We start from the raw sequence: 24,804 nt of genomic DNA on the forward strand, positions 1-24,804 counted from the left end.
GCACCGCAACATGGTGGTCAGGGCCTGCGGCTGCCACTGAGGCCCTGCCCCCGCCACTGCCAGAGGCAGGAAACCCTCCAACCCAGCCTGACCTCAGCCGGGTTGGCTCTCAGAGATCAATGTATCTATGCTCCTCTCTCCTTCCTGCCAGGGCTGGGTCTTCTCCAGGCCCCTCCGCCCCCTTCCCTGCCTGAGGTTTGTGACAGTCTTTCCTCCAGGCCTCGTGTCTGAGTCATCAAGCAGGTTCTCTCCCAGCCTCCTCCTCCAGAAGCATGTGCTGACCAACATTTTGGGTTTGGAACAAAAGTCCTGTCTGAGGATCTATCCATGACCATTGCTGGCCCAGGCCTGGGGTAATATGGGGTGAACTGAGAGGCACCTAGGGCCCAAAATGGCTCCCTCGGGCTCTTTGCTGTGCATTCCAGGGCGTGGATATGTGTACACAGGGTCTGGTCCACTTTCGGTTGCCTGCCCCTCCCAGGCATTTTCTGGGCACTTTTGTTAGAATGTGAACTCGCACTCGTTGTGTCGTTGTGGATCTGAATTATCAACGTGCTGGTAGGCATGTGGGTCAACTCAAGAACGAGCTGAATGAACAACATGATGTAGGGCCAAGGGCAATGCATCCGTCTCCTTCCATCTTCCCCCCATCTTCCTGCCTTGATCTGCCTCTGCTGTCTGGAGGAGAGGTGCAGGGCATGGACATTTGGCCTTTGTAGAAACAAAAAATTTGGAAGGTTTCACTTGCCTATCTATCTGTCACCACATTGAACCATGAGGAGCTCAGCTCCATGGAAAAGTTATCTTTTTCTTGAGCCTAGCATGGTGGATACATTGGGTGGCCCAGGATGACAGTGCTCAGCAGAGATGACATCATTTCCCTTTCCCTTTGGCATGGCAAAAATTAATCATCCATCTTGATATTTTTTCCTTCCAAATCTGTATAGAATTTCAAAATAATCCGTATTAGAACTCCACGCCGCCACAGCCAAGAGATCAGAGTTGATACGTGAAGTGAAAACTGTTTGCCATCTTCTGCTGTGCTAAGGAGCAACCCACTTCACCCACAGCAGTGCCTCTGTGACCCTGGGCAGCCTGTGGCCGGGGCTAGGGCCTCCCAGCACCCGCTCATGTCCAGAAGTTGTCAGAAACAGGCTGTCATAATCTGCATCGCCCTGTGTGCCCGGGAGCGAGACCTGTGAGCCCGAGACAAGGTCACCTGTCCCTGGGGAGTGACAGGCAGTAATCAGGCTGGCCCCGGGTGAGGAGGGTCCTGGAAACCGCCACAGGCCGCTGGAGCATTTGATTTCTGACTCACTAAGCCTGTAAGTTACCTGCTGGGGCAGAGTCCTGCTGCCTGAACCCTGAAATACTGTGTCATTCAAAGCACCTTGGGGGGCCGCCCCCCCCATGTGCCCCAGGATGCGCCTCTCAGCAGTCACTCGGCACCCCGAGGAGGGGCCCTGGGATAGCAGGTGGGACAGCGAGTGTGGATGCTGGGGCCCTGGTGCAGGACAGCGGCCCCTCCGCAGGGACCGGGAAGGGACTCTGGAGCGAGCGCAGAGGGAGAGACCCTCCCTGGGTACACAGAGGGTGGGCCCAGACTGTCTGCAAGGTGGAGAGTTCCCCATCAGTGCAGGGATCTGAACTCTGGCGTAGATGTTAGGAGACCGGATTCGTAGGGGGCTTCCCCGTCTGGGCCTAATTTTCCTTCCGAACCTGAAGGCAATGAGCTTTTCGGGTCTCCAGAGGGCCTCCTGCCAGGAATCTGTCTGTCAGCACTTTTTCACACTGTGCCCAGCCAGATCCAGCCTCGGCACCCCGAACTCGGTTCAGGTGGCAGTCACAGGTAAGAGTTGGTATGTAATAGGGAACCTCTTTGCCATTCTAATCCTTTGACACTACTGTCTTCCTAACATCGAGGACTGTCTTTTGGGCAAGTATAAATTTAACATTAGCCAGTTATTTGAACAATTTTTAAATTCACCTGGTACCTTTGGTACCCAGCCAACAGCCTGGCACAATTAGGGGTGCACCAGGAATGTCTGTCAAATCACTCCCAAGGTTTATAGACTGGGAGCGCACCTCACCTGTCAGGCTGAGCACGGCACGGATGCCGGGAGGTCATAACCTTCCTTTTGCATGCCCAACAGCTGAAAAATAAGCCTTTGCCTTCCTACCTGGGTCAGACTTCCAGCAACCTTTGCCATCCACGCAGTCACTGAATGAGATCGCATAGAAAAAGCCCTGAGCAGTGAAACAATTGTGAATGGATATGAGGCCCATGCATTTTATCCCATTTATGCATGATATTGCACGCACTTGCTTCATGTGTTGTATTCCCAGTTATCAGTTTGCTGAGCCAAGCACGGCAGCTGCAGGGAGCAGCCCAGATGGCACCGTTTCCCTTTCTCTCGCTCAGGGCATGGCTTGTTTATCTGGTTGCACGGGACTGGAAGGATAAATACGGGCAGTTGGTCAGACCCGAGAGCAACGAGGAGTCAGTGACTTGCCAGGAAGGGAGGGCATGTGGGAAAGGGCTGAGGGCAGACGCATGACAGTCAGCCTTGGTTTGGGCAGTGCAAGGCTGGCCTCGAGGCCAAGCAGCACGTTAGTGTTCACGGTTTTCTAAGGTGGTAAAGTGACCCCTTCTGGAAAAATCCCTAAGAAATAGGAAAGCAGCATAGCAAGAGGAATTTTGAAGTCAAATGGGTTTGAATCTTGGTTTTTCTTCTCTGGAGCAGGATATTGCTTCTTTCCTTCCAAGCTATTACAAAGATCAGTAGGGACATTCACATGTAGGACAACGTCTGCCATATAAACACTTTGCAGCAGGTACCTGTTGGCATTATTACAAAAGAATTTGCTGATCTGCTTAGTCCTTTCCACGCTTGTCCACTAAACCTCCTCCTAGGAAGTGTTCTGTAGGTGATGGGAGTGTTTATTTCAGAGCTGAGGTTTTTCCTGAAAAACCTACACCCTGCAATCCGTGGAGGGAGAACGTTGTATTCTCACCTGCTTTCAAGGCCTAAGGAAAGTGCCTGGTTATGGCCAGGGCTATGAAGCTTTCCCTGTGTTCCCAGAGGCGAGGGGATCCCACCAGCCTGCTGAAGGTACAAAGCTTCACCCACCCTTTTAAAAAATGGGTTTTTCATTTATTACAAAAAGAATGCAGTTTTGGAGGAAAAACTGGAAAAATACAACTGAAATCACCATAGTTGTATGACTCATAAACACAATATTTTGGTGAATTTATTTCTAGGCCTTTATCTTAGGATATACACATACAGATGTTTACATATCAGATATTTTTACAAAATTAGGATCATACTGTCATATAAATTGCTTTGAAATATGCTTTTCCCACTTTATTATGCAGTAAAAATTTTCCTGTTAATAAATATTTTTTGAAAACATGGCCTTCTAGGTTTTTAACCCCCGAAGCCTATGAGACTCAGCGTTCACAACTAAAAAGTAGGCCCCTAATGCCTTCCTGGGAGGGTTGCTGCAGGCTGTTTTGACAGGGGCCTAGAGCTCGCAGTGCCTGAATCCGACAGGGAGCTCCAGCAGCCGCAGGACTGACCTCAGGGCCACAGCCTAAAGGAGTCTGCGCACCGGCAAAACCCAGCCCTGTTTGCTGCAACGGAGCAACACGCACACAGACCAGGAGGCCACCTTGGATGGGAGCCAGGCAACTGAGGCAGGCACTCTGTCCTTGGGCCACAGCAAAGGCCGCATGGCACCCTCCGGTCCACTTCCAACGGTGCAGTCTTCGTATGCAACAGAGGTTTGGTGCTGTGACAGCTGAACCAGGCAGCCAGGCCACTGCTCCCCGGGCTCTGGGCCCCTCCTGCCTGGCAGAGAAGAGCCTGGCTTCCTTGGGTCTCCCCAAAGGGTCCAGGCTAATTATAGGGACCATGACCGTGTCTTCCCCCAGGGCCTTGGGCCCCCTGCCATAGACTGAGGCTAGAGCCCAGTAAACCTCCCAGGACCCCATTAAACTAGGGGCAGGCAGGCCGAGCTTCCTGTCCCAGCTCTGCCATATTCTGGGTGACTTTGTGGCATGTCACCCGGGCCATGGTTTCCCTCTGTATAGGGTTCTGCTGTGGATACAGTGATAACACCTGTGAGCACCGGGAGGGGCAGTGGTGCCCAGTGGGTGCTACCAGGGAAGAACAGAAAGTAACAAGGTCATTGTCACAGAAGTCAGGCCCCTCTTGGGAGGTGGCCATGCTACACCCTTTCTACACCTCCTTTCCTGGTGACTGACCCGTGATGGCCAGAGTCTGCCCTCAGAGTGGGGGCCTGTGCTTTGAGGGAAGGTCTCTTTTGGGAGCTCCACAGGGTCAAGGGTAACCATGTGGTACATCCTAGCCACAAGGAGACAGGAACCCTGAGCAGGAGCTCAGCCAAGGGCTAGGAGTCCATTGGGTACAGAAGCCAGAGGTAGGGGCAGAATGCTATCATCCCTCACAGGAGTGCTCCTGGGGTCACCAGGGCCAGGAGGCATCAGGCCTCTCCTACGTCTGGCTTGTCCAGATCTCAAGATGAAAAAGCCCATCCCGATGGATTCTGAATGGTCCTGGTAACCCAACCACAGAGAGGTGTCTAGTGACCATGGGGCTCAGCCCCTGCTCAGGGCCTTCAACAGGTGAGGGATTCCTGAAAACCATTTGGCTGAGCAGTATGTGGAGAGGGAATGGAGAAGAGGAGCCAGCCTGACTTGAGCAGTGGCTGCATTAGAAGGACCAAGCTCAGCACAGGGTGGGACCATGTGTTTCAGCCATCAGCAAACTCATCCTGCAAAGGTTCAAGTAGTATTTTAGGCTTTGAGGCTGTATTGGTTCATTTTATGTGTCAACTTAGCTAGGCCATGATAGCCGGTTTTTGGTCGAACACCAGTCTAGATGTTGCTGAGCAGGTACTTTTCAGATGTGATTAATGTGTAAAGCAGCAGACTGGAAGTAGCGCAGATTACCCTCCACAATGTGGGTGGGCCTCACCCAATCAGTGGAAGGCTGTTAAGAGAGAGAAGACAGACTGCACGAGGGAGGAGGAATTCTGCCTCCACACAGCCTTCGGATCCGAGCTGCAATACCAACTCTTCCCTGGGTCTCCAGCCTGCTGGCCCTACAGAATTCCAACTTGCTAGCCCCCACAATCACGGAGCCGACTCCTTAAAATAAATCTCCCTCTACATACATATCTACACCCATCCTACTGGTTCTGTTTCTCTGGACAGCTCTAACATAGGGACCATACAGTATCTGTCCCTGCGGTACGGAAGCAGCCATAGATGATATGTAAACGGATGGATGTGGCTGTATTCCAATAACTTTTTACTCACAAAAAAAGCAGCAGGTTGGATTAGGCCCACAGAGCTGGGTGACGTCCTGCCTCCGGACAAATAAGCACAGTACCTGGCACAGAGAAGGCACTCTGAGTTATAAAACAACATTTACAAATTCTGTAGAATGGGGGCGCCTGGCTGGCTCAGTAGAGCACGCGACTCTTGATCTCAGGGTCAGGAGTTCAAGCCCCACAGTGGGTACAGAGCTTACTTAAAAAAAATTCGGTAGAACGAATATGAAGAAACAAATGAATCGTTGTGAGTGATAAAGTACACTTGCTGCCTCGAAGACTGACCAGCAGGAGTTCAGGAGTAGAAGGCAGCAGGAGACAGACTTCTTTGATATTTTTGATTTCCATTGTCCTGACCATGGTCTGACAAGCGTACCTGGCTTGAAGATATACCACCTGGCATCTCAGGGAATCCACCCAAGGGAGGAAAGAAAAGCTATGCCCTATCCCTCTGCCAGCCTAATTCAGCAGAGATGCAATCTCGCACAACTCCTAGGAACTAGCTGGACTCACAGTACAAGAACTAGGATTTATTTTGCCAGAAGCAATGTCCAGGAGCCCTGCTGGTGGGCCCAGGAGAAGCCGTGGCAGCAAAGGCCTGGAAAAGGTCACGCACAGCCCGTCCACAGTGGGGACCTCTGCGAGCTCCTGGGCCCACAGCCACACCTGGGAGAGAGCCAGAGGGAGCCCGGGCCGTGTCTGCAGAAGAGCTGCTCCAAGCTGACCCCCAAGAAGGGCCACGACACACACCGCTGCTTGCCACAAAGGGGACAGACACCCTCACGTGCTGGTTCCCAGGCTGACAGCTCCTGGATAGGCAGGGGCAGTGCAGAGACGGCGTGTGCAGACTCACACGTACTCCCCGCAGTCGGCGATGATCACCTTCTGCTTTGGCTTCCCGTCCTTGCTGCCCTGGGCCTTTGCGGGGACAGAAGAGGAAGAGGGTGGGAAGGAAGGAGCAGCTCAGGGACACCCTCCCCAGGTGCCCGCCCCCACCTGAGCAGAAGCAGCCCTGCCCAGGAGCAGCTGCGGGCCCCCTCCAGCTCTCCCGCAGGGCTGCGCACCCAGGGCCTGGGCAGCCACCCACCTCAATCTGCTGCAGGACATCCAGGCCTTCCGTGACCTCCCCAAACACCACGTGCTTGCCATCCAGCCAATCCGTCTTGTCACACGTCAGGAAGAACTGAGAGCCGTTGGTATTTGGGCCGGAGTTGGCCATGGAGAGCAGGCCTGGGGGAGAGAAGGAGCACGTCAGCCCCTCCTGCCGGCTCCCGGCCCCCAGGGGGACATCTGTGCCGGAGATGGAGCCAGGGAGATGCTGCCAGAAGCCAGCCCAGGATGCGGGCTGAGAACTGGCCACTGGCAAGATAGATGCTATTGGCACATCAGCATCCATCTTGCCATGAATGATAGGACTGGCTTCAGTGCCAGGCTGGGGCTCGAAGTCTGGCTGAAGGGGGACAGACCGAACAGAAGGCAGGGGAGTCTACACAACTTTTCCTTACCAGGGGTTAGAGGCATGGATGATAGCTCACACAGTCAAAGGATGATTTTTTTTTTTAAAGATCGATACCGCACACTTTTACTCCACTGGGCTGATCTAGCAGAGGATGCGGCCACAAGGCAGCAGGGGGACAGCTACAGAAGCCACACTCCTAGGTGGGAGAGACGGGATGGGGTCCAGGTCACGAGCAGAAGGGCCGGCCGCAGGGAGACAGCTCATGCCCTGTGTTCGGAGGGAAGGCAGAGCGGGCGCGTGGCGGGGGACGCAGGGGGCCACGCATCAGCTTGGAGGGCGACGTGGAGGCTTCGGGAGGGAGGGAGCGAGCAACCGTCGGCTGACGGGGACGGAGCATGATTAACTGAGGGGCTCTAGTAACACTGCCAGGCCCCAGAAGAAATGCATCCTAAACTTCAAGATGACCACTCAGCACAGAGCTTTCTCTAGTCGTGGGGGGACCGACCACTCACAGAGGGGTATGTCTGACAGGACGAGGCAGCAGGGCTGAGGGACCCAGCTCACCATGGCAGGCCCCAGAACTGGAGCTAGACCCCAGGGGGTGTGCAGGGGGTGAGGAGTGGACAGATGGAAGCTGCTTCCCCGACTCCGGCCACGCCGCACGCTGCCGCTGGCTCACCGGCTGGCTCGCCTGCAGACCCGAGCCACCGTCTCCCCGCCCTCCCCCCGCCACCGCACCCCATCGGCTCCCACCTGGTCCCGTGTGTTTGAGGATAAAGTTCTCATCGTCGAACTTCTTCCCGTAGATGGACTTGCCCCCCGTGCCGTTGTGGTTCGTGAAATCACCGCCCTGGCACATGAACTGAGGGATGATGCGGTGGAAGCTACTTCCCTTAAAGCCGAAGCCCTTCTCGTGGGTGCACAGGCATCGGAAATTCTCTGGCATGGAGAAAGGAGAAGGTGCGGAGGTCAGAAAACAAAACAGCCGTTCCTCGGGCCGTGGGTACGCTCTGCCTCGTGTGCCACGGGAGACATGGAAGGGAGCCACTGAAGCCATAAGCGAGATGCCAGGGGCCGTGGATCCCCACGGACAGTCCCGACCGAGCTGTTTCGACCACGTGAAGACGGGCTCTGGGATGGGCCGCACACTGGGCATGTGGGCCGGGATGGGGATGCAGGGCTGGGAGCTGGTGGGCTGCAGCGGGAAAACCGTGAGGCCGTGCAGTGTGGCGGCCCCTCTGGCACATTGGTGGCCATCGGGATGGGCATCTGATACTGGTCAGGACAGTGGCTGCCCACGAGCTACCCGCTCCCGTCACTCCTAGCCCATGTACTCTAATAACACAAAAGTCTTTGAGCAAACAACAAAACAAAAACAACCCCTCCCCCCCCAAAAAACAAAAAAACCCAAAACCTCTGTAGCTAGATTCTGATAAACTGTATTTGTTTAGTGTTTGTATCTTCAATGAAAAGTATGCTGGGTATTCCAAACCTTTGTGATCCTTACACTGTGAAGGACCAGAGGGACTCTGATTAAGAAGGAAAACTGAATACCTGCATTCCAGCTCTGCTCCACTCTAAATGGAGGGCAACTGATTTTTTTTTTTAAAGAAAAACCAAACAGGATCTTAGAAGATCCCTTAGAAGAACACAGGGGCAAATCTTCACGATTCTGGATTTGGTAACAGTTTCTTAAATATGACACCCAAAGCACAGATAACAAAAGAGAAAAAATAAATGACCTCATCAAAACTAAAAACCTTTGGGCATCAGAGGACACTCAACAGACAGGCAACCCACAGAACAGGAGAAAGTATTTGCAAATCTTATCTGGTGAGAGTTCAATATCCAGAATAAACAATGAACTCCTATAACTCGGTAAGAGAAAGACGAACAACCCAGTTGATAAATAGGTAAAGACTTGAACAGACATTTCTCCAAAGAGCTACAAATGACCCATAAGCACACGAAACAATGTTCAACACCACTGGTCATTAGGGAAATGCAATTTCCCTAATTAGATGCCGCTTCATACCCATTAGGATGGCCATCACCAACAGACAATAATGAGTGTTGGCAGGAATATGAAGAAACTGAGACCCTCATACATTGGAGGTGGGAATGTAATGTGCAGCCACGTTAGAAAAGAGTTCGGCAATTTCTCAAAAAGGTAAACACAGAACTGCCAGGTGAGTACATTTCCACCCCTAGGTATGTACGCAAAAGAGCTGACAAAAGGCATTCAAACACATACTTGTACACGAATGTCCACAGCAGCATTATTCATGATAGCCAGAAAGTGGAAACAATGCTCGTATCCATCAACAAATGAACGAACAACATGTCACATATCCAGACGATGGGATATTATTCAGGCATAAAAAAGGGATGGAACCCCAACACACACTATAACACGGATGAACCTTGAAACACACTAAGTAAAAAAAGCCAGTTACAAAGGAAAGGCCACATATTGTATGATTCTATTTCTAGGACATGTCTAGAACAGGCAAATCCAGAGGTGGGGAGTAGATTAGAGGCCACCAGGGCGGGAGGGAGACAATGAGGAGAGGGTTAATGGGCTCCACAGCTCGGTATGGGGTGGGCACATTCTGAAGACAGCAGTGATGGTTGTACAGTGTTGTGAATGCAATCAACACCGCTGGACTATACACTTAAAACTGGTTAAAAAGTGGGGCGCCTGGGTGGCTCAGTCGTTAAGCATCTGCCTTCGGCTCAGGTCACGGTCCCAGAGTCCTGGGATCGAGCCCCACATCGGGCTCCCTGCTTCTCCCTCTCCCTCTGCCTGCCGCTCTGCCTGCTTGTGCTGTCAAATAAATAAAATCTTTTTTTTTAATTTCAAAATCCAAGCTTTATTGGGAAAAAAGGGTTTTGCAAATTTCCAAATTCCCATTTTCATGTGGAAAACCAGATCTCATAGTCTTAAACTTAAAACTTTTACCATTATCAGCAGAGTTATATGATTTATCAGAACTGTCAACCAGCAGGAAGGGCTCTTCTCTTTCCAACAAGGCAGCTGAAAATCAGGATGTGAGGCAGAGAGGGGGTAGAGGAAAGTACAACAAGAAGTAGATTTGAACATTCTGACTTGCTATTTGATATTAAAACATTCAAAGGGTAGATCAAGGCCCAATAAACACTCCTAAAACAGAGATCTTTACTCCTCATTTCAATGACCTCGCTGAAAAAAAATTGAAAGAACTTAAGAAGCGTATGATGCTGCTCAGGAAGAATATGCAGAAATTGTTGCATATTGGGAATAAACTCATTCTTTAAAAAAATTAGAAAGTAGAGGGAAAGAGTGATGCATTCATCCTGTATTTCCTATATAAGCTATACTGAGTAATAAAATAGTAGATCAGGGGAAGTTTCCTTTATAGAAATATTTCACCATTCGTTCTGTGCTCTGTTCTCATGGCTCTGCCCTCTGCACCGCCTTTTTCGTGAAGGGTAACAATCACATGTTGACATCTGAGTAGTTTTCTATTTGCTTCCCGCTGACAAAGTTTTAGCATTGGAATAAACCCTTCACTTTGTATTCCTTGTCCATTTCAATCCAAAATGACAGTACTTCCAATATAACTCTAAAAACATTTTGGGTGTCCTCTAGATCATTTTAGGTGTTAGTTCCTTTGACAAAGGGTAAAACCATATATCTCTTCAAGATTAAGCCCTTCTGTTCCTTGGGCTACTGCTGAGACTGTTATGATAGAACACCCTTAAGCTACTTAGGAACACTATTATTTGATTGAGAGGATCTATGCGGTGTATACTTAATTTCCTTACAAGGGCTTTTGTTTTATGTAAAGGTACCCTAAGATATTACCTTTAATTTTTTGAGGGCTTAATAAAAAATTTTGTAATCATACTCTCAGCTTCATCTTTAGACCTTATTTGTCTTGCTAAACCTAGATTTAATCTTTGCTCCATAATAATTTCTTAATTTTAGTATCATTTGCCTGCTGAAGAGGCTGAGAAACTTCAAAATCGTGATGTTTTGACCCCTTTCTGTTTAAGTTTTCCTTTGTTCATTCTTAACAGTTTGTCACTGTCCTCTTGCATTTCACTCTAAAGAGCAAGAAAAAAAAAAAGACTACAATAGGTGGCACTTCTTTGGTTGTAAATCTTCTTACCCAGATCACCCAGTTTATTAATTTTCTACTTTCCATATAGCATATATATTTTCTACTTTCCAATTCTGTAGGCAACAGAATTGCTAAACTTTCTGCCACTACATAACAAAGATATCCTTTTCTCCAGTTTCCAATAAAATATTCTTCACCTTCTGGAGAGTTATCTACAGCACGCTCCAAGTCCAAACCTCTACAGGTGGTAAGTTAAAGGTACTCTAAGTTTTCACTAAACTCTCCTCAAAGCCCACGGTCCATTCCAAGACCATTCCCTCATTTTAGGTTGTAGTTGTGACAGCACTCTACTTCCAGATACTAACATTGATACTAGTCAACTAGTGCTGCATTAAAATCTATCCCATACCTTTTCAGATTAAAAAAACAAACGTTTATTTACTCAAGTTCTAAGGTCAAGATTCTGGGAGTGGATGCTTAGTTGGATGATTCTGTTCCAGGGTCTTTTATGAAGTTTCCATCAAGCTGTCAGTCCAGACAACAGTCTTTGCATTTAAGGATTGATGGATCTGCTTCCAAGTTCCTTAACGTGGTTTATGACCAGAGGTTTCATTCTCTCAATTTGCAGGCTTCTCAGTAGAGCTACTAATGCTGTTGAGTCTCCATACACTGGATTTCCTTCATTTTATTCTCCACTTCCTGGGCCAGATATATGTAAAATTCAGCAGGAAAGCACACTAGCTTCCTCTGTTGTTCATCTAATGTCATCAAGATTGTAGGCAGTGAGACCCTGGTATATGTCCAGTTAATCCTCACTCTCTCCTGCTTCACACCAAGCTTTTCTTCTTCTTCTTTTTTTTTTCCTTTGGGCCTCGATCAGAAGGACTTGGGCCCCCCACGAGCGGCGCCAGGGAGTGGGTCTTCCCACTTAACTGTTGGTCCTGGGTCCCCTCTTCAGGGAGAAGCAGGGCCAGCTGGAGGATTCCCTCTGAATGATTAAAAACTCCGCAATTCTGTTCTGCCACAGGCTGAGTAGGACTCAAGGAACTGCTCTATTTGAACTGTGCTGGCGGGCAGGAGGATGGGAGACAGGAATTGACTCAAATAAATAAAATCTTAAAAAAAAAAAAAAAAAAGGTTAAAAAGGCCAGAAAAAAAGAGCAAGAGAGAGGGGATACAACAGCAACACAAGTTTGGAAAGCTAGAAAACAAACAGATGAATCATACGCGATGTAGCAGACTTGAGAAAGCTGAATCTCAGCAGCTACACCCCGATGCTTACAGCAGCATTATCAACAATAGCCAAATTGTGGAAGGAGCCCAGATGTCCACCGACTGATGCATGGATAAAGAAGATGTGGTGTATATATACAATGGAATATCACTCATTCATAGAAAGGAATGAAATCTTGCATCTGCAATGACGTGGATGGAACTAGAGGGTATTACGCTAAGCGGAATAAGTCAGTCAGAGAAAGACAAATACCACATGATTTCACTCATATGTGGAATTTAAAAAACAAAACAGATGAGCAAAGGGGAAAGAAAAAAAAAAGAGAGGGAAGCAAACCGTAAGTGATGAATCACTAAATTCTACTCCCGAAACCACTATTATACTGTATGTTAACTAACTAGAATTTAAATAAAAACTTGAAACATTTAAGACAAAAGAAAAGAAAGCTAAATCTTAAGCTGGTAGAGCTGAGAAGCAACTCACTTTATGTTGCAGAAATGCCAAAAGCTCAGGTACAAAGGTGAAAGTAGTTCTAAAAACAGTAAAGTTGGTTGAAAGCCTATTTAAGAAAATAGCCAACCCCCAGATCCTCCCCTGACCCCCGCGGGCAGCCGGCTGGAGGTCTGCTCTCTGGTAGGTTAAAGCAGAGGTCTCTGGACTGGGATATACTAGACATAGCCGGGGGCTGAGGTACCGTAATGACAAACAGAGATTAAGTGAAAGTTTATATACTGCCCCCAACTCCCACCGCTGCCACGATGGCTAATAACTGGATGCAGAGCCTCCAGCAGGAGGCTAGACTCTTCTCGGAGGACTCCAAGCTGTCCAAGAGAAGGGAAGTCAGGGAAACGGACATCTGGGGTCTGACAGAGAAAGACCCCAACGAATCACCCCACCGCGGAAGCCACAGCCAGCAAGCCTTACCATTGCTTAGGTGAGGAAAGCATCTAATGTGAAAAGCAAAGACCAAAACAAATAGACCAAACACAAAGCAAAACATAACTAACTCAGGAAAAAGTGATTTGAGACATAAACTATAGGAAGAAAAAACTTTACTAATGTCCCTGGAAAGATAAAATGATATTACCTCTGGGAAATAAGCACAGAGTGTTATAGAAAAAGAACACTTAGGAAGGTTCCAGAAAGAAGAGAGAAATCAGAGGGGACAAAAGTGAAGAAATAATTGAAAGAAATTTTCCCAACCAGAGGATAAAACACTGTCCTGTGAGTGTGGTACACAGAGTAATGGCCCCCTAAAGACGTCCTTGCTGTTGCAGACGTGATTAGGGGTATGGATGGACCTCGAGATGGGGAAAGCAGCCCCAATTATCCAGATGGGCCTAATATAATCATGAGCCTGTGACAGAATTTTTCCCAGCTAGGGTTAGAAAGATTCAAAATGTGGGAGAGACTGGATCCACCACTGTTGGCTCTGAAGGTGGAGGAAAAGGGGGGCTGCGAGCCTCCAGAAGCTGGGAATAGCCCTCAGCTGACAGCAGCAGGGAAATGGGGTACCTCAGTCCTACAGATACAGGGAACTGAATTCTGCCAACAACATGAATATCCCCGGAAACATCCTCCCTTAGAGCTTCCAGTAGGGAAGGCGGTGACCCGGCCACCATCTTCATTGTAGCCTACAGGACTTCTGGCCTGCAGATTGGGAGATAATAAATTTGTGTTGTCATAAGCCACTAAGTTTGTGGTAATCTGTGACAACAGCAAGAGAAAACGAATACAGTGAGGCCCACTGAATATCCAGATCCATGTAAGGTCTATCCAAAGGCATACAGTTTCAGGACACAGGACAGATACCCTGCAAGCCTCTATCTAGGCAGGGCTGGGAATAGCTCCTAAGCACCTGGCTAGTGTAACTGAGTAAATGAATTTTAATTTTATTTAATTTAAATTTCAATAGTCACATATGGTGAGTGGCTACTATACTAGACAGCTCAGGACTAGACAGAAAAATTTTATATAAAGGATCAAGAATCAGAATGACATTCGACTTCTCTAGAATTCTATACCCCAACTATCCATCAAGTGGGAAGGTACATATATTTAGTCTTCACTCTCAAAAAACTTACTTCCCAAGTTCTTTGCTGCAGAAGCTACAGAAGGATGTCTTCTACTAAAATGAGGGAATGCACCAAAAAAGAAGATAACAGAGTCCAACCTAAGAGGTGAACACAAGAGACCCTACGACACTCGCTGTGCAGTGGGCCTGGAAAGCCGTGGTCCAGGCAGAAGAGTCAGAGGCTCCAAAGAGGAACTTCTACAGGAGAGGGAAACTGATAGAATATCTGGGGTGTGTGAACATGATGAGATATTTACACAGGCAGCAGAATTAGGGGGAGCATCAGGAATAAATGCACCGAAGACTAAGCTTGTGTGAAAACAAGACAATTACGAATCCCAGGAAGGCAAAATGCTGTGCGTGAAAGGAGGTTACCCTAGTATGATGCTTACGTAGTCAGAATAACCTCTGGACTAAGCAAACTTATGGTAACTCTATGAGGAAGATGAAGGGGCAGCTAAAGGGATTTAAACAGCTGATTCCTTATCTCCTGAAGTGAGAAGCCAACAGATGTCTAAAACAAAAAAACCAGGAAATAGCAACATAAATCTCTTATCTACCAAAACGGAGATAAAAACCGAAAGAACCAGCTGAGAGTTGAAACTGGCTGCCTCCGAGGAGCCGCAGATGGCGTCGGGGCGCCAAGGCCAGGGGCCAGTACCGGGGGCCAGGGGACTGCTGTTTTTCAAAACAAGCTTTGTGAAATTGACTTTGTAAACTGTATGTCTACATAATAAAATTTAGATTAAAAAAAAGAAAAGAATGAGTAGAAGTCAGTATTTACACTAGAGAGACTCAAGAAACTGTTAGTTAACAGCAGTTACTTCTGGAGAGTAAAACTGGACGTGGAAGGGGGGAACATGGATGTTTTCTACTTTACTGCCTTCAGTATCGTTCGAATATGTACAGTTTTTTGGGGGTTTTGTTTGCTTTTTTAACCACGAATACATGTTTACTTACATTAAAAAAAAAAAACCCTCTTATTATTAAAAAATAGCAAAGCAGCACCTTTAAAGCTTCAAAAGTGCCTGGTCAGACTCAATCTGTTACTAGATCCCAGGATCTGAGATGCCTCAAATCCACTCAGGTCAGCTGTTGTCAAGAGCACAGGAGCGGAGGCAGTGAGAACCTGGGGAAGGCCCCCCACTCAGCCCCCGGCACCCCGCCCGCAGCCCCCGCAGCCCCCCGGCACCCTGCCTGCAGCCACCGGCATCCGGCCCGCAGCCGGCTCACCTGCTGTCATGGGAACAATATCGGAACGCAGCAACATCCGGATGCGGCCGGCTGGCTTGTTCCCGATCTTGATGTCCATGTACACCTGGGGATTCGACCGGGCCTTTTTTGCCGTGGGCTCTCCCTGGGCACAGAAGAAATGTCAGGTTGGGGAGCACTCCGACTCCGCAAGTTGGAGAGCGGGTATTCTGCATACACACCAAGAACCCAAGTGCAGCGAGCGGGCTGCAGCAAGGTGCCGCCAGCCAGACCCCCAGGGCCGGGACTCCTGAGCACCAGCTAACTCAGTCCCCCCGCCCCCCCGCAGGCTCGGGACCACGTCCCACTCACCCTCAGACGCCAGCTCACTGCACCCTGGCCTGCGGTCCCAGAACCCCAGCTCCCTGGCCCGCAATGCATGCCTCTCCGCACCCACAAAGCCTCCTCACAACATCCTCCTCTACGCTCGGCCCCGCAGACCCGCAGGCTGGCTACAAGGGAAGCCAGGAGGGCAGCCCCCTGGCATGCTCAGAGGGCAGTGGGGGAAGGAGGGGCCCTGTTTTCTACCCCGAGGAGACGTTTGCGGGCATCACATGTCTTCCAAAGAGAAAAGTCAAATGTTCACAACTGGTTTGGGGTTCAGTTTAGCCGTCGTGTGCTGAGGTCCAGTGCTGGAGGACACGGTTGCTGTCATCTGCCGCCACCAACAGCAACCACGCACAGAGCACTTGCCACGGGCAGGGGGCTGTTCTCCCCGTTCACATACGTTAGCTCATCAACTCTTTACAACCATCCTGAGCAACAAGCCGTACCACTATTTATCTGCATTTTATAGGTGGGGCAATGGAGGTACAGTGAAGTGCAGTCACTTGTCCAAACCCAGAGGGTGGTAAGGGGTGAAGCTGGAATTCAAACCTAAATCATCCCACCCCACCCCCAAGCCCATGCTCTTAACCACATTCCTCCACCTCACTTTTTAGTTATACGATGTTGAATACAAGGCCCCTAACCTCATAGAATCCCTGCCTAGAAAGGGACAGGCAATAAACACTTGAGCAGCCTGCACAAAAGCAAGGATGTACAGGGAAACAGACTGGGTTTCCAGAGGGTGGAAGTGAGACGGCCAGGTGGGGGCACAGGAGCTGGGGAGCAACCCCCCCAACTTTATCCCTTGGGATGGGTGATGCGAGCCACTGAAAAGTTCTCAGCAGGAGTCAGGGCATCAGTCTGTGCCTTCAGCAGATCATTCTAGCTGTCCTGATGAAGGACTAGAGAGCAGCACACCAGAGACTAGTTAGGAAGCTTCGGCAAGTACGTGCAGGAGAAGAGGCTGCTGGGGGCAGTGGGACAAACAGGGGAGGTGGACTCAGGAAGGTTTGACAGGAAAACTCAGCAGCATGTGATGATGTGCTGGCTGTTTGACAGAAGGCATCTCTGACTGTGAAGGCCATGTGTGTGCTCTGCTTTGCAACCAAATTTTTGGCTTGGGTCAGTGTGTGTGTGGATGGATGGTGGCAAATCAAAAAGACGAAGAACAAGATTAGAGAGAGGAGGGCACCCATTCTGGGCAACTCGAAACTGCCTGTGACACTTGCGGCCGAAATGTGTGCAGCTTGACCCTAGGAACAGAGGCCAGGAGAGGCTGCAAAAGATCCGTGACTGCTAGTGTTTCAGCCAAGAGGAGAAGCGGAGAGGGAGAGGGATGCCCTGAGCCAAGAAAGAAATCCGGAGAACAACACTCACAGGGAGGGGTGGGAAAGCCCAAGGGGCCAGCCGGAGAGGGATGCCCAGAGTCAGAAGAGAGTTGCCAGCAGGCTGCTCCTGGTGAGGGAGAGCCTCGAACCTGCGTGCAGACTGAGGGAAGGTGCCACCACCCCGGCCCTGCCCCCTGCATCGGGGCAGGGACAGGGAGACCGTGAGCCTGTGCAAAGTGCTTCAGTGAAGGAGGGACTGGGCAGGAGGGGTGAAGAGGAGCACCCACTCGCCTTCCTCACCTCAGGCAATCCCAACCCAGGTCTGGGCAGGGCTGGGCAGAGTGGAACAGCTCATTACACAGAGCACAAAGGTGAGAGACCCAGAGCTTCTCTTTCACTCACTCAATACCACCTTTACCACAATACTAAGACTTCGTTTTTCATTCTCTCTGCTTCTGTATATGTACTTGCAAATTTCCACAAAAACTTTAAAGAAAAAAAAAAGGCTCCTGTGGAAAGTGCCAGCCCCTCGCGGGGAAGCACATGCCTTCAATCTCACCTCCTGGGTTTCTACTTTGGGTGGCTCTGACCCTTCTTCCTCTTTATTCTCTTCGAGAGTCTTCCCAGAAAACTTCTTCAGCCAGTCATCATCTGACCACACTGAAAGGAAAAGAATCGAACAAATGCTAAGAAATGCAAGCTTCTCGGCCAATTGCTCGCTAGCTGCTTTGGTCAGCAAAGTGGAACACACTCAGTGGCCCTCTCAGCTGGAGGCTTCACTGAGGGAACTCCCAAGTATAACGTTTCCACTGGGAATGTCAGCCCTGAAGTCCAGCTCTTACAAGGCTAAGTAAAAAAACTATGCCAAGACGGAAGGTGTAGCCTTGCCAGTTCCAGCCCTGGACGGGAGCATCTCAGGAACCAACGCTGAGGAAACTGGGCAAGAGAAGCGAGCAGGCAGGGTTTCTCTCAATGCAAACAATTTCTCTGAGGAGCTCAAACTCTTTTTCATTCCCTACAAAGGTAGCTCATGCCCTCTGCCAACATGAATCATTCTCTACTCCTCTGCATCCAGAGTGGCAATCAGCACCTATTTCCAAGTAAATGGGGATAAAAATGCAACTAAGGCCACACTGGAAGACGTGGCAGGGAACCTGTGGTTGCCCCCACTCACCTGGCCTGGACGAGCCCTCCTTAATCCTCATTGGTTTTGCCAAATTGACACGAATTGTCCGTCCAAAGAGCTCAGATTCATTCTGTAAAGATTGAACACCCAGCTGCTTCAACTCTGTCAGGTTAAGAGAGTCAGACAGCTTTGCATTTGGTTTTGATACATCCGAGACATGCTCATGATTTGTTCTCCCTTAATCCGTGAGCCCCTAACAGCAAGCTCTGTGCCCGCCGCACAGCGGCCCACAGCTTGCAGGCAATTTCCCTCCACCACACACCTCCTTTCTCTCATACTAGCAAAAACCTGTGCTCCTGAAAGTGACTCCAGGTCCAGAGTGCCCTAGGATTACAAGGATACAAGCAGTTTCCAAGTACTTGAGTTCACCTTCAAAAGTCAAGATCTGCTTTGAAATGGTGAGAAATGATCTCTGGGGGCTGAGGAAGATGTTCAGGTAACAGAACAGGAATAAAGAACTTTATCCTCCAAAGATAATTGGTACCAGGAACGGTCACTTCACATAAATCCATTTAGAGCAGTGAAGAAAATGTCACAGTAAAAAGTGAAGGAAAAAAAAAAGGAATGGGACTTTATTGTGATGAAACTGAAAATAAGGGAAATAAATTTATTATAAATTTCAGTTTTATGTACTATTTTGTAGAGCAAAGATGTAACAGGTGCTGGTTAATGTGCAGTGTTTTTTCCAACAAAATTCTATCAACAGTATGATATGACATCATTGCACTTCTGATCTGATGTAAAAATCACAAAGACCTTAAAGAGGACACAAATACTCCAGCGTTTCATCATTACTCCCGAAGACCTCTCCAGGATATTTAAATCACTGGCATCAGTAGCATACCCTGCCATTATCCTTACTGGAAATTTCTCCTCACTTGTTAATTGCTCTGAGGCTTTAGGAAATCCTGCCTCTTCTGCAAAATATGCTATTTCACTGTGCAATCAATTTACATAGTGTTTGCAATTTATTATCCTAGACATGGGGCAGCCAGTGAGAGACTGGCCTATAACAAGGATTTGTATTTATATCACTGTTAAACGGGGAAGGACGTTCGAGTAAGGACGAGTCTTAAAAGTGATCGATTCACAGTGAATCTTTTCACACGATGACAGCTTTTGCTTCCCCATGCAACCTTGTAACTTGGCAGTTCGGCAAACCAACAGATGCACAAGGACCCTCCGTACCACCCAAAAGCAACTTCGGTAAGAATGAAGATTCTCAGCCATACCATGTTGTCAATAGCTGCTGCAGCATCCTGCCGAGAAAAGACAAGGTCAAGTTTAGCTTCTTGTGGTGTCTAAACATATACTCAGCAACAGAAAAACAAAGTAAAACCAAACAAAAGAGGAAGAAGTCACATCTATACCTCTTGCTGAGATTGTATGTGTCTCTAACAAAGAGCACTTCCTGGCTGAGTTCAGAGCTGGTGGTGCAGCAACTGCCATGTCCAGAAAGGCTTAAGAAATATTCACCAGCGCTGCCAGGCAAGAAGCCTCAGTGAGCAGAGCTACAGGAGCTCGGCAGAGCAAGAGGGGCACGTCTATGCTGTTAACAGTCTAGAATTTGACTGAGGGAAGCTTTCCATCAAGCAGCACATCCTGTCTCTATGGAAGCATCAGCAAGAGGCCTAGAAACCTAACCAAACGGAATCCAGCTGCCTTTGTAACCACTAACAACACTCAAATAAGCCAAAGACTAAACACAGGTCACACAGAATTTTCTCACCTCTGCCAACTCAAATTCAACAAAAGCAAAACCTCGGTGCTTTTCTGAAAAAAAAAAAAAAAAAAAAAAAAAGGGAAAACAAAAACAAGTAATTACCATGGGGGGCAATGGGAAGAAACATGGTCACAAGGAAAGTGAAGTCAATCACATGCCATATCCTGACACTAGAAATTCTACCCAATCACTATTTTGTAAGAAGCAATCTCCTTCTTCAATTCTTCCAGTTTTTAAACAACATTTCAAGCAATATTGAACTTTGTCTTTTAGAAAACATAGCTAAATAATGAACTATACTTTTGAAATTTCAGGCAGTCAGTTCTTCTATCAAAGCCAAATTAAAACCTTAACCTCTGCATACAAGGCAAGTAAAAACATGAAGTTATTTAACTTCTCAATTACTGATCCCACATTTTGAGCATCAACTATGCATAAAGCACGAATCCTAAAACATGAATTAGGATGCTCACTCTTTATCCTCAGAAAAATGCTGATCTAACTTGAAAGGCCAAGCACAACAGTGTTCATTTAATGAAACTAACTAACTTTAGAGAGCGAACATAACTTTACAGGCATACCTCATTTTACTGCACTTTGCTTTCCTGCACCTCATAGATCTCATGGTTTTTTACAAACCGAAGGGACCCCTGCATCAAGCAACTCTAATGGCACCAGTTTTCCAACAGCATTTGCTCACTTTATGTTTTGTGTCACATTTTGGTAATTCTCACAGTATTTCAAACTTTTTCATTACTATTTTATTTGTTATGGTGATCCGTGATCAGTGTTTACAACTCGCTGAAAGCTCATAGAATGGTTAGTATTTTTTAGTAATAAAGCATTTTTTAAAAGATTTTATTTGAGAGAGTGTATGTACAAGCGGGGATGGGGCAGAGGGAGAGGGAGAAGCAGATTCCCCACTGAGCCAGAAGCCCAACTCGGGGCTCAATTCCAGGACCCTGAGATCATGACCTGGACCAAAGGCAGATGCTTAACCAACTGAGCCACCCAGGTGCCCCAGCAATATAGTATTTTTTTTTAAGATTTTATTTATTTATTTGACAGAGCAAGAAAGCACAAGCAGGGGAGCAGCAGAGGGAGAGGGAGAAGCAGACTCCCCGCTGAGCAGGGAGCCCAATGTGGGGCTCAATCCCAGGACCCTGGGATCATGACCTGAGCTGAAGGGACAGACACGTAACCAACTGAGCCACCCAGGCGCCCCTAAAGTATTTTATTTTTTATTTATTTGTTTTAAGATTTTATTTATTTATTTGACAGAGAGAGAGACACAGCGAGAGAGGGAACACAAGCAGGGGGAGTGGGAGAGGGAGAAGCAGGCTTCCCGCCGAGCAGGGAGCCCAATGTGGGGCTCGATCCCAGGACTCTGGGATCATGACCTGAGCTGAAGGCAGGTGCTTAACGACTGAGCCACCCAGGTGCCCCGCCCCTAAAGTATTTTTAAATTTAGGTGGTACATTATTTTTTTTAGACATAATGCTATTACACACCTAATAGATTGCAATATAGTTACCTAACTTCTATTTGCACTAGGAAACCAAAAATTTCATTTGACTTGTTTTATTGCGATATTGTTTTGGTTGTGGTGGTCTGGAGCCAAACCTGTAATATCTCCAAAGTATGCCCATATTGTTTTTTTACAGATAAAGATCCCAGGCCCAGAGAGTTTAAAGACCTTGCTAATAATCAGGCAGGGTCAATGACAGATTTAGGCCTAAAACTCCAGTCTTAAAAATGACAACTAACTGGGGCACCTGGATGGCTTAGTCAGTTAATCGCCCAACTTGTGATTTTGGCTCAGGTCATGATCTCATGGGTAGTGAGATCCGGCCCTGAGTTGGGGGGGGGGGTCCTCGCTCAGCAGGGGGTCTGCTTGAGATTCTCTCCCTCTGACCCTCCCCCCACTCCTGTGCTCGGCCCTCTCTCTAAAATAAATAAATAAATCTTTAAAAAAAAATGACAACAAAGGCAAAATAGAAAAACTGCACTGTACCTGCGATACCAATTGAAGGAAATCTCCCCCAGGAGAGCAGAGGCCAAAGCCCCTTGGTTGGGGCTGAGCTTCCCTGCTGCCCTGATTAACATTACAGCTGCCAAGAAAGGAGCAGGGGTGGTGGGGTACCCAGCAGGTAGTTTGAAACAACAGTCAGATCTCCATGTAGCTCAAAACCTATCTTCCTATTGGGCTATTGAAAATTTGGTATCTCACACTCAACAGATGGGATCCTCTGCAAAGTTATGTTGCACATAACCACAAGCCTCAGAACATTCCTTCTGCATCAAGATCACTGTCCTGCTGCCCTAATGAGGCACCCTCTTGAACTTTCCTACATATCAACCATATTTACAATGTATATTTAGAATTTTTTTCAAATTCTTTTCCTCTTAGGATTCTGAACATGACATGAAAAAGACTCACCTGTTTCATAATCCAGAGGAATCTGAATATCTGTGATGTCTCCAAAAGGGATAAAGGCGGCATGAAGAACTTTGTCGTCCACCTCCTCTGCCAACCCACCTGCAAAGATGCCAAGCGCCTTCTGAGCCACTGTCCTCCATTCTCTTGAGAAGTCCCTGCAGCCCAGTTAGCATGTGATAGCCAAGGAGAGGGGCTGTTCCATCCAGTCCCTTGGGTACATAAGCACGTTCTCATTTGCTCCCTCCCCCATAATTATGAAACACACCTCTTCACCCTTCTTGCAGACGCTCATCTTAGAGCCAGGATTACTGCAATAGCTTCTTAAACTGGCCTCCCTCTCCTCCACACAGCCAACTAGAGCGATCCTGGGAACATGCAGATTTTAACCCATCAGTTTAAAGGAGTTTAAACTTGCTTAAACTCCTTCAAAGACTTCCCACTGTCCTCAGGAGAAAGTACAAACTCCTTGGCAGCGTACACAAGGCTCTTTATAACCTGGGCCCTGCCAATCATTTCACCCTCTTTCCTTTGCTTCCTCAATTCTCTGGGTTTCCCGCACGATGACCCCTTCGCTCCATGTGTAAGGCTGTTTCACACCTTCGGGTTTTTGCTCTTGCTACTCCCTTTCAGTAAACACAACTGCCCCCACTTTGCCTACAACGCGCTCATCAAACTTCGCTATGGGGGTTATTCTCACTTCTACCGGGTTAGTCTGGGAACTCCCTCCTTTAAAGGGGCAGGGGCCAGGGCAGAGCCATCGCTGCAGTGAAGGTCTGTAAAATCAAAGAGTGCGAAGATCTGGAGCTTCATAATATTCCTCTACCAATCCTCCCTGCCCAGCAGGTGAAGGGGTTCCTGTTAAAGCTCAGCCGGCTTGGAAGGGAGCCGGAAAGACCGCTACGTCTGCAGCTAGCTCCCAGAAGCAAAGCAACACCGCCATCGATCCGGCCTAGACAAAGGCTCGCCACCCTCCGCGACCGTAGACGCGTTCCTGCCCCACGCCAAGACCCACTCCGGGTCGGTCAACCCGATTCCGCCTAGTTCCGCGCTTCCTTACCCACGTACAGCACACGCTTGGTAGTGGCCATCTTGCTCCCGCGCTCACCCGCCGGAAGGCGGCGTTCAGCCCGCCCCCTTCCCTCGGCCCCGCCCCCGGCCCCGCCCCTGCGTCTAGGCGCTCGCAGACCCCGCCCCCCGGCTGTCAGTCAGCGTCGGCGGCGGTGGGAGGTGCGGCGCGGTGAGTGAGCTGCGGAGCGGGGACCTGGTCTGTGCCCGCTGCAGTAGAAACCGGCCTGGGGCGAATCCGCCGGCTCCGCGAGTAATAAACCGTCTGTAAACTACGGGCCGCCCCGCCCCCACCCGCGTGCCCTTGGACAACCTGGCAGCTACAGATGGTTTTTACATTTTTAAATAGATGGGGAGAATTTTTTTTAACAAGAATATCTTGTCACAGTGAAAATTTATGAAATCCAGTTTTCAGTGTTTATAAACTTTTATTGGAACACAGTCATGCTCATCTCTTTCGGTATTGTCTGTGGCTGCTTTCACACTACATGATCAGGAGACTTACCTGAAATATCTACCACCTGACTCTTTAGGAAAAAAGTTTGCGACTCTTGGAATAAACCAATACATAAATCACAGATGGCCATTTGTGGTAGAAGATAATGGGGGCCACCTATTTTTCATAGAGCTGTGGGTTAAGACCTCTTTGAGGTCACATTTAAGCTGAAGCCTGGGGGCACCCGGGTGGCTCAGTCGGTTAAGTGGGGGACTCTTGATTTAGGCTCAGGTCATGATCAGTGTGGGCAGATCAAGCTCTGCTCTCCACCTCCTGCTCTTAGCTGGTCGCATCCTGCTTAAGATTCTCTCTCTCCCTCTGCCCTCCCCCCCCCCCCCCCCCCCCCCCAGTGCGTACACTCACACACTCTCTCAAAATAAAAATAAAAATAAAATAAAATAAAATAAAGTAAGTCTTCTCTAAGCTGAGCCTAAAGGAAGAAGAAGCAGGGAGAGGAGGAAGCAGGAAGAAGATTTGAGGGAGAGACACTTGTGCACACTCAAGGAATGAAAGGGTCAGATCGTACAAGGGAGAACCATGAGATCAGGCAGGAAAGGTGGGCAGAGGCCACACCAAGCAGGGCCCCATAAGCCATGTGAGCAATTTGGCAGTTTGGAGAAGCTACTGAAGGTTATATCAGGGAGTTCATGGTCACATTTTATATTCTAAGATAGTGCTTTGACCACTATAGCCTGAAAGATTTGGATGGAATCCTGGAGACCAGGTTAATGCAGTTGACTAGGAAAGAGTTGGT

The 24,804-nt window shown here is 48.5% G+C and overlaps 1 protein-coding gene and 1 pseudogene across 1 annotated transcript; one reads left to right on the forward strand and one right to left on the reverse strand.

Moving 5' to 3' along the window:
- Window positions 1-5,870: 5,870 nt before the first annotated feature.
- On the reverse strand, window positions 5,871-23,604 carry PPIE (peptidylprolyl isomerase E). Its single transcript, XM_025856585.1, has 10 exons — window positions 23,547-23,604; window positions 22,490-22,588; window positions 20,056-20,099; window positions 19,559-19,585; window positions 18,315-18,396; window positions 17,700-17,800; window positions 15,468-15,591; window positions 7,574-7,759; window positions 6,449-6,591; window positions 5,871-6,279 (listed from the first exon to the last, which is right to left on the reverse strand). Exons 1-10 carry the CDS (start codon window positions 23,575-23,577, stop codon window positions 6,211-6,213), a joined length of 906 nt encoding a protein of 301 aa, XP_025712370.1. The 5' UTR covers window positions 23,578-23,604; the 3' UTR covers window positions 5,871-6,210.
- Window positions 7,885-8,093, forward strand: LOC112812029 (reactive oxygen species modulator 1-like; annotated as a pseudogene).
- Window positions 23,605-24,804: the final 1,200 nt, after the last annotated feature.

Source organism: Callorhinus ursinus, unplaced genomic scaffold (genome assembly GCF_003265705.2).
Source record: "Callorhinus ursinus isolate GAN/ISIS: 27379988/994484 unplaced genomic scaffold, GSC_fseal_2.0 scaffold18, whole genome shotgun sequence".
NCBI lineage: Eukaryota > Metazoa > Chordata > Mammalia > Carnivora > Otariidae > Callorhinus > Callorhinus ursinus.

Bases quoted from the DNA above. Each gene is read 5' to 3' on its own strand.
- PPIE (XM_025856585.1), bottom strand. From the start codon at position 23,577: ATGGCCACTACCAAGCGTGTGCTGTACGTGG. The intron at 17,801-18,314 runs GTGAGTGGGGGC...TTTTCCTTTCAG, and splicing joins GGAGGGCTCGTCCAGGCCAG to TGTGGTCAGATGATGACTGG. The intron at 15,592-17,699 runs GTGAGATTGAAG...TTCTGTGCCCAG, and splicing joins CCAAAGTAGAAACCCAGGAG to GGAGAGCCCACGGCAAAAAA.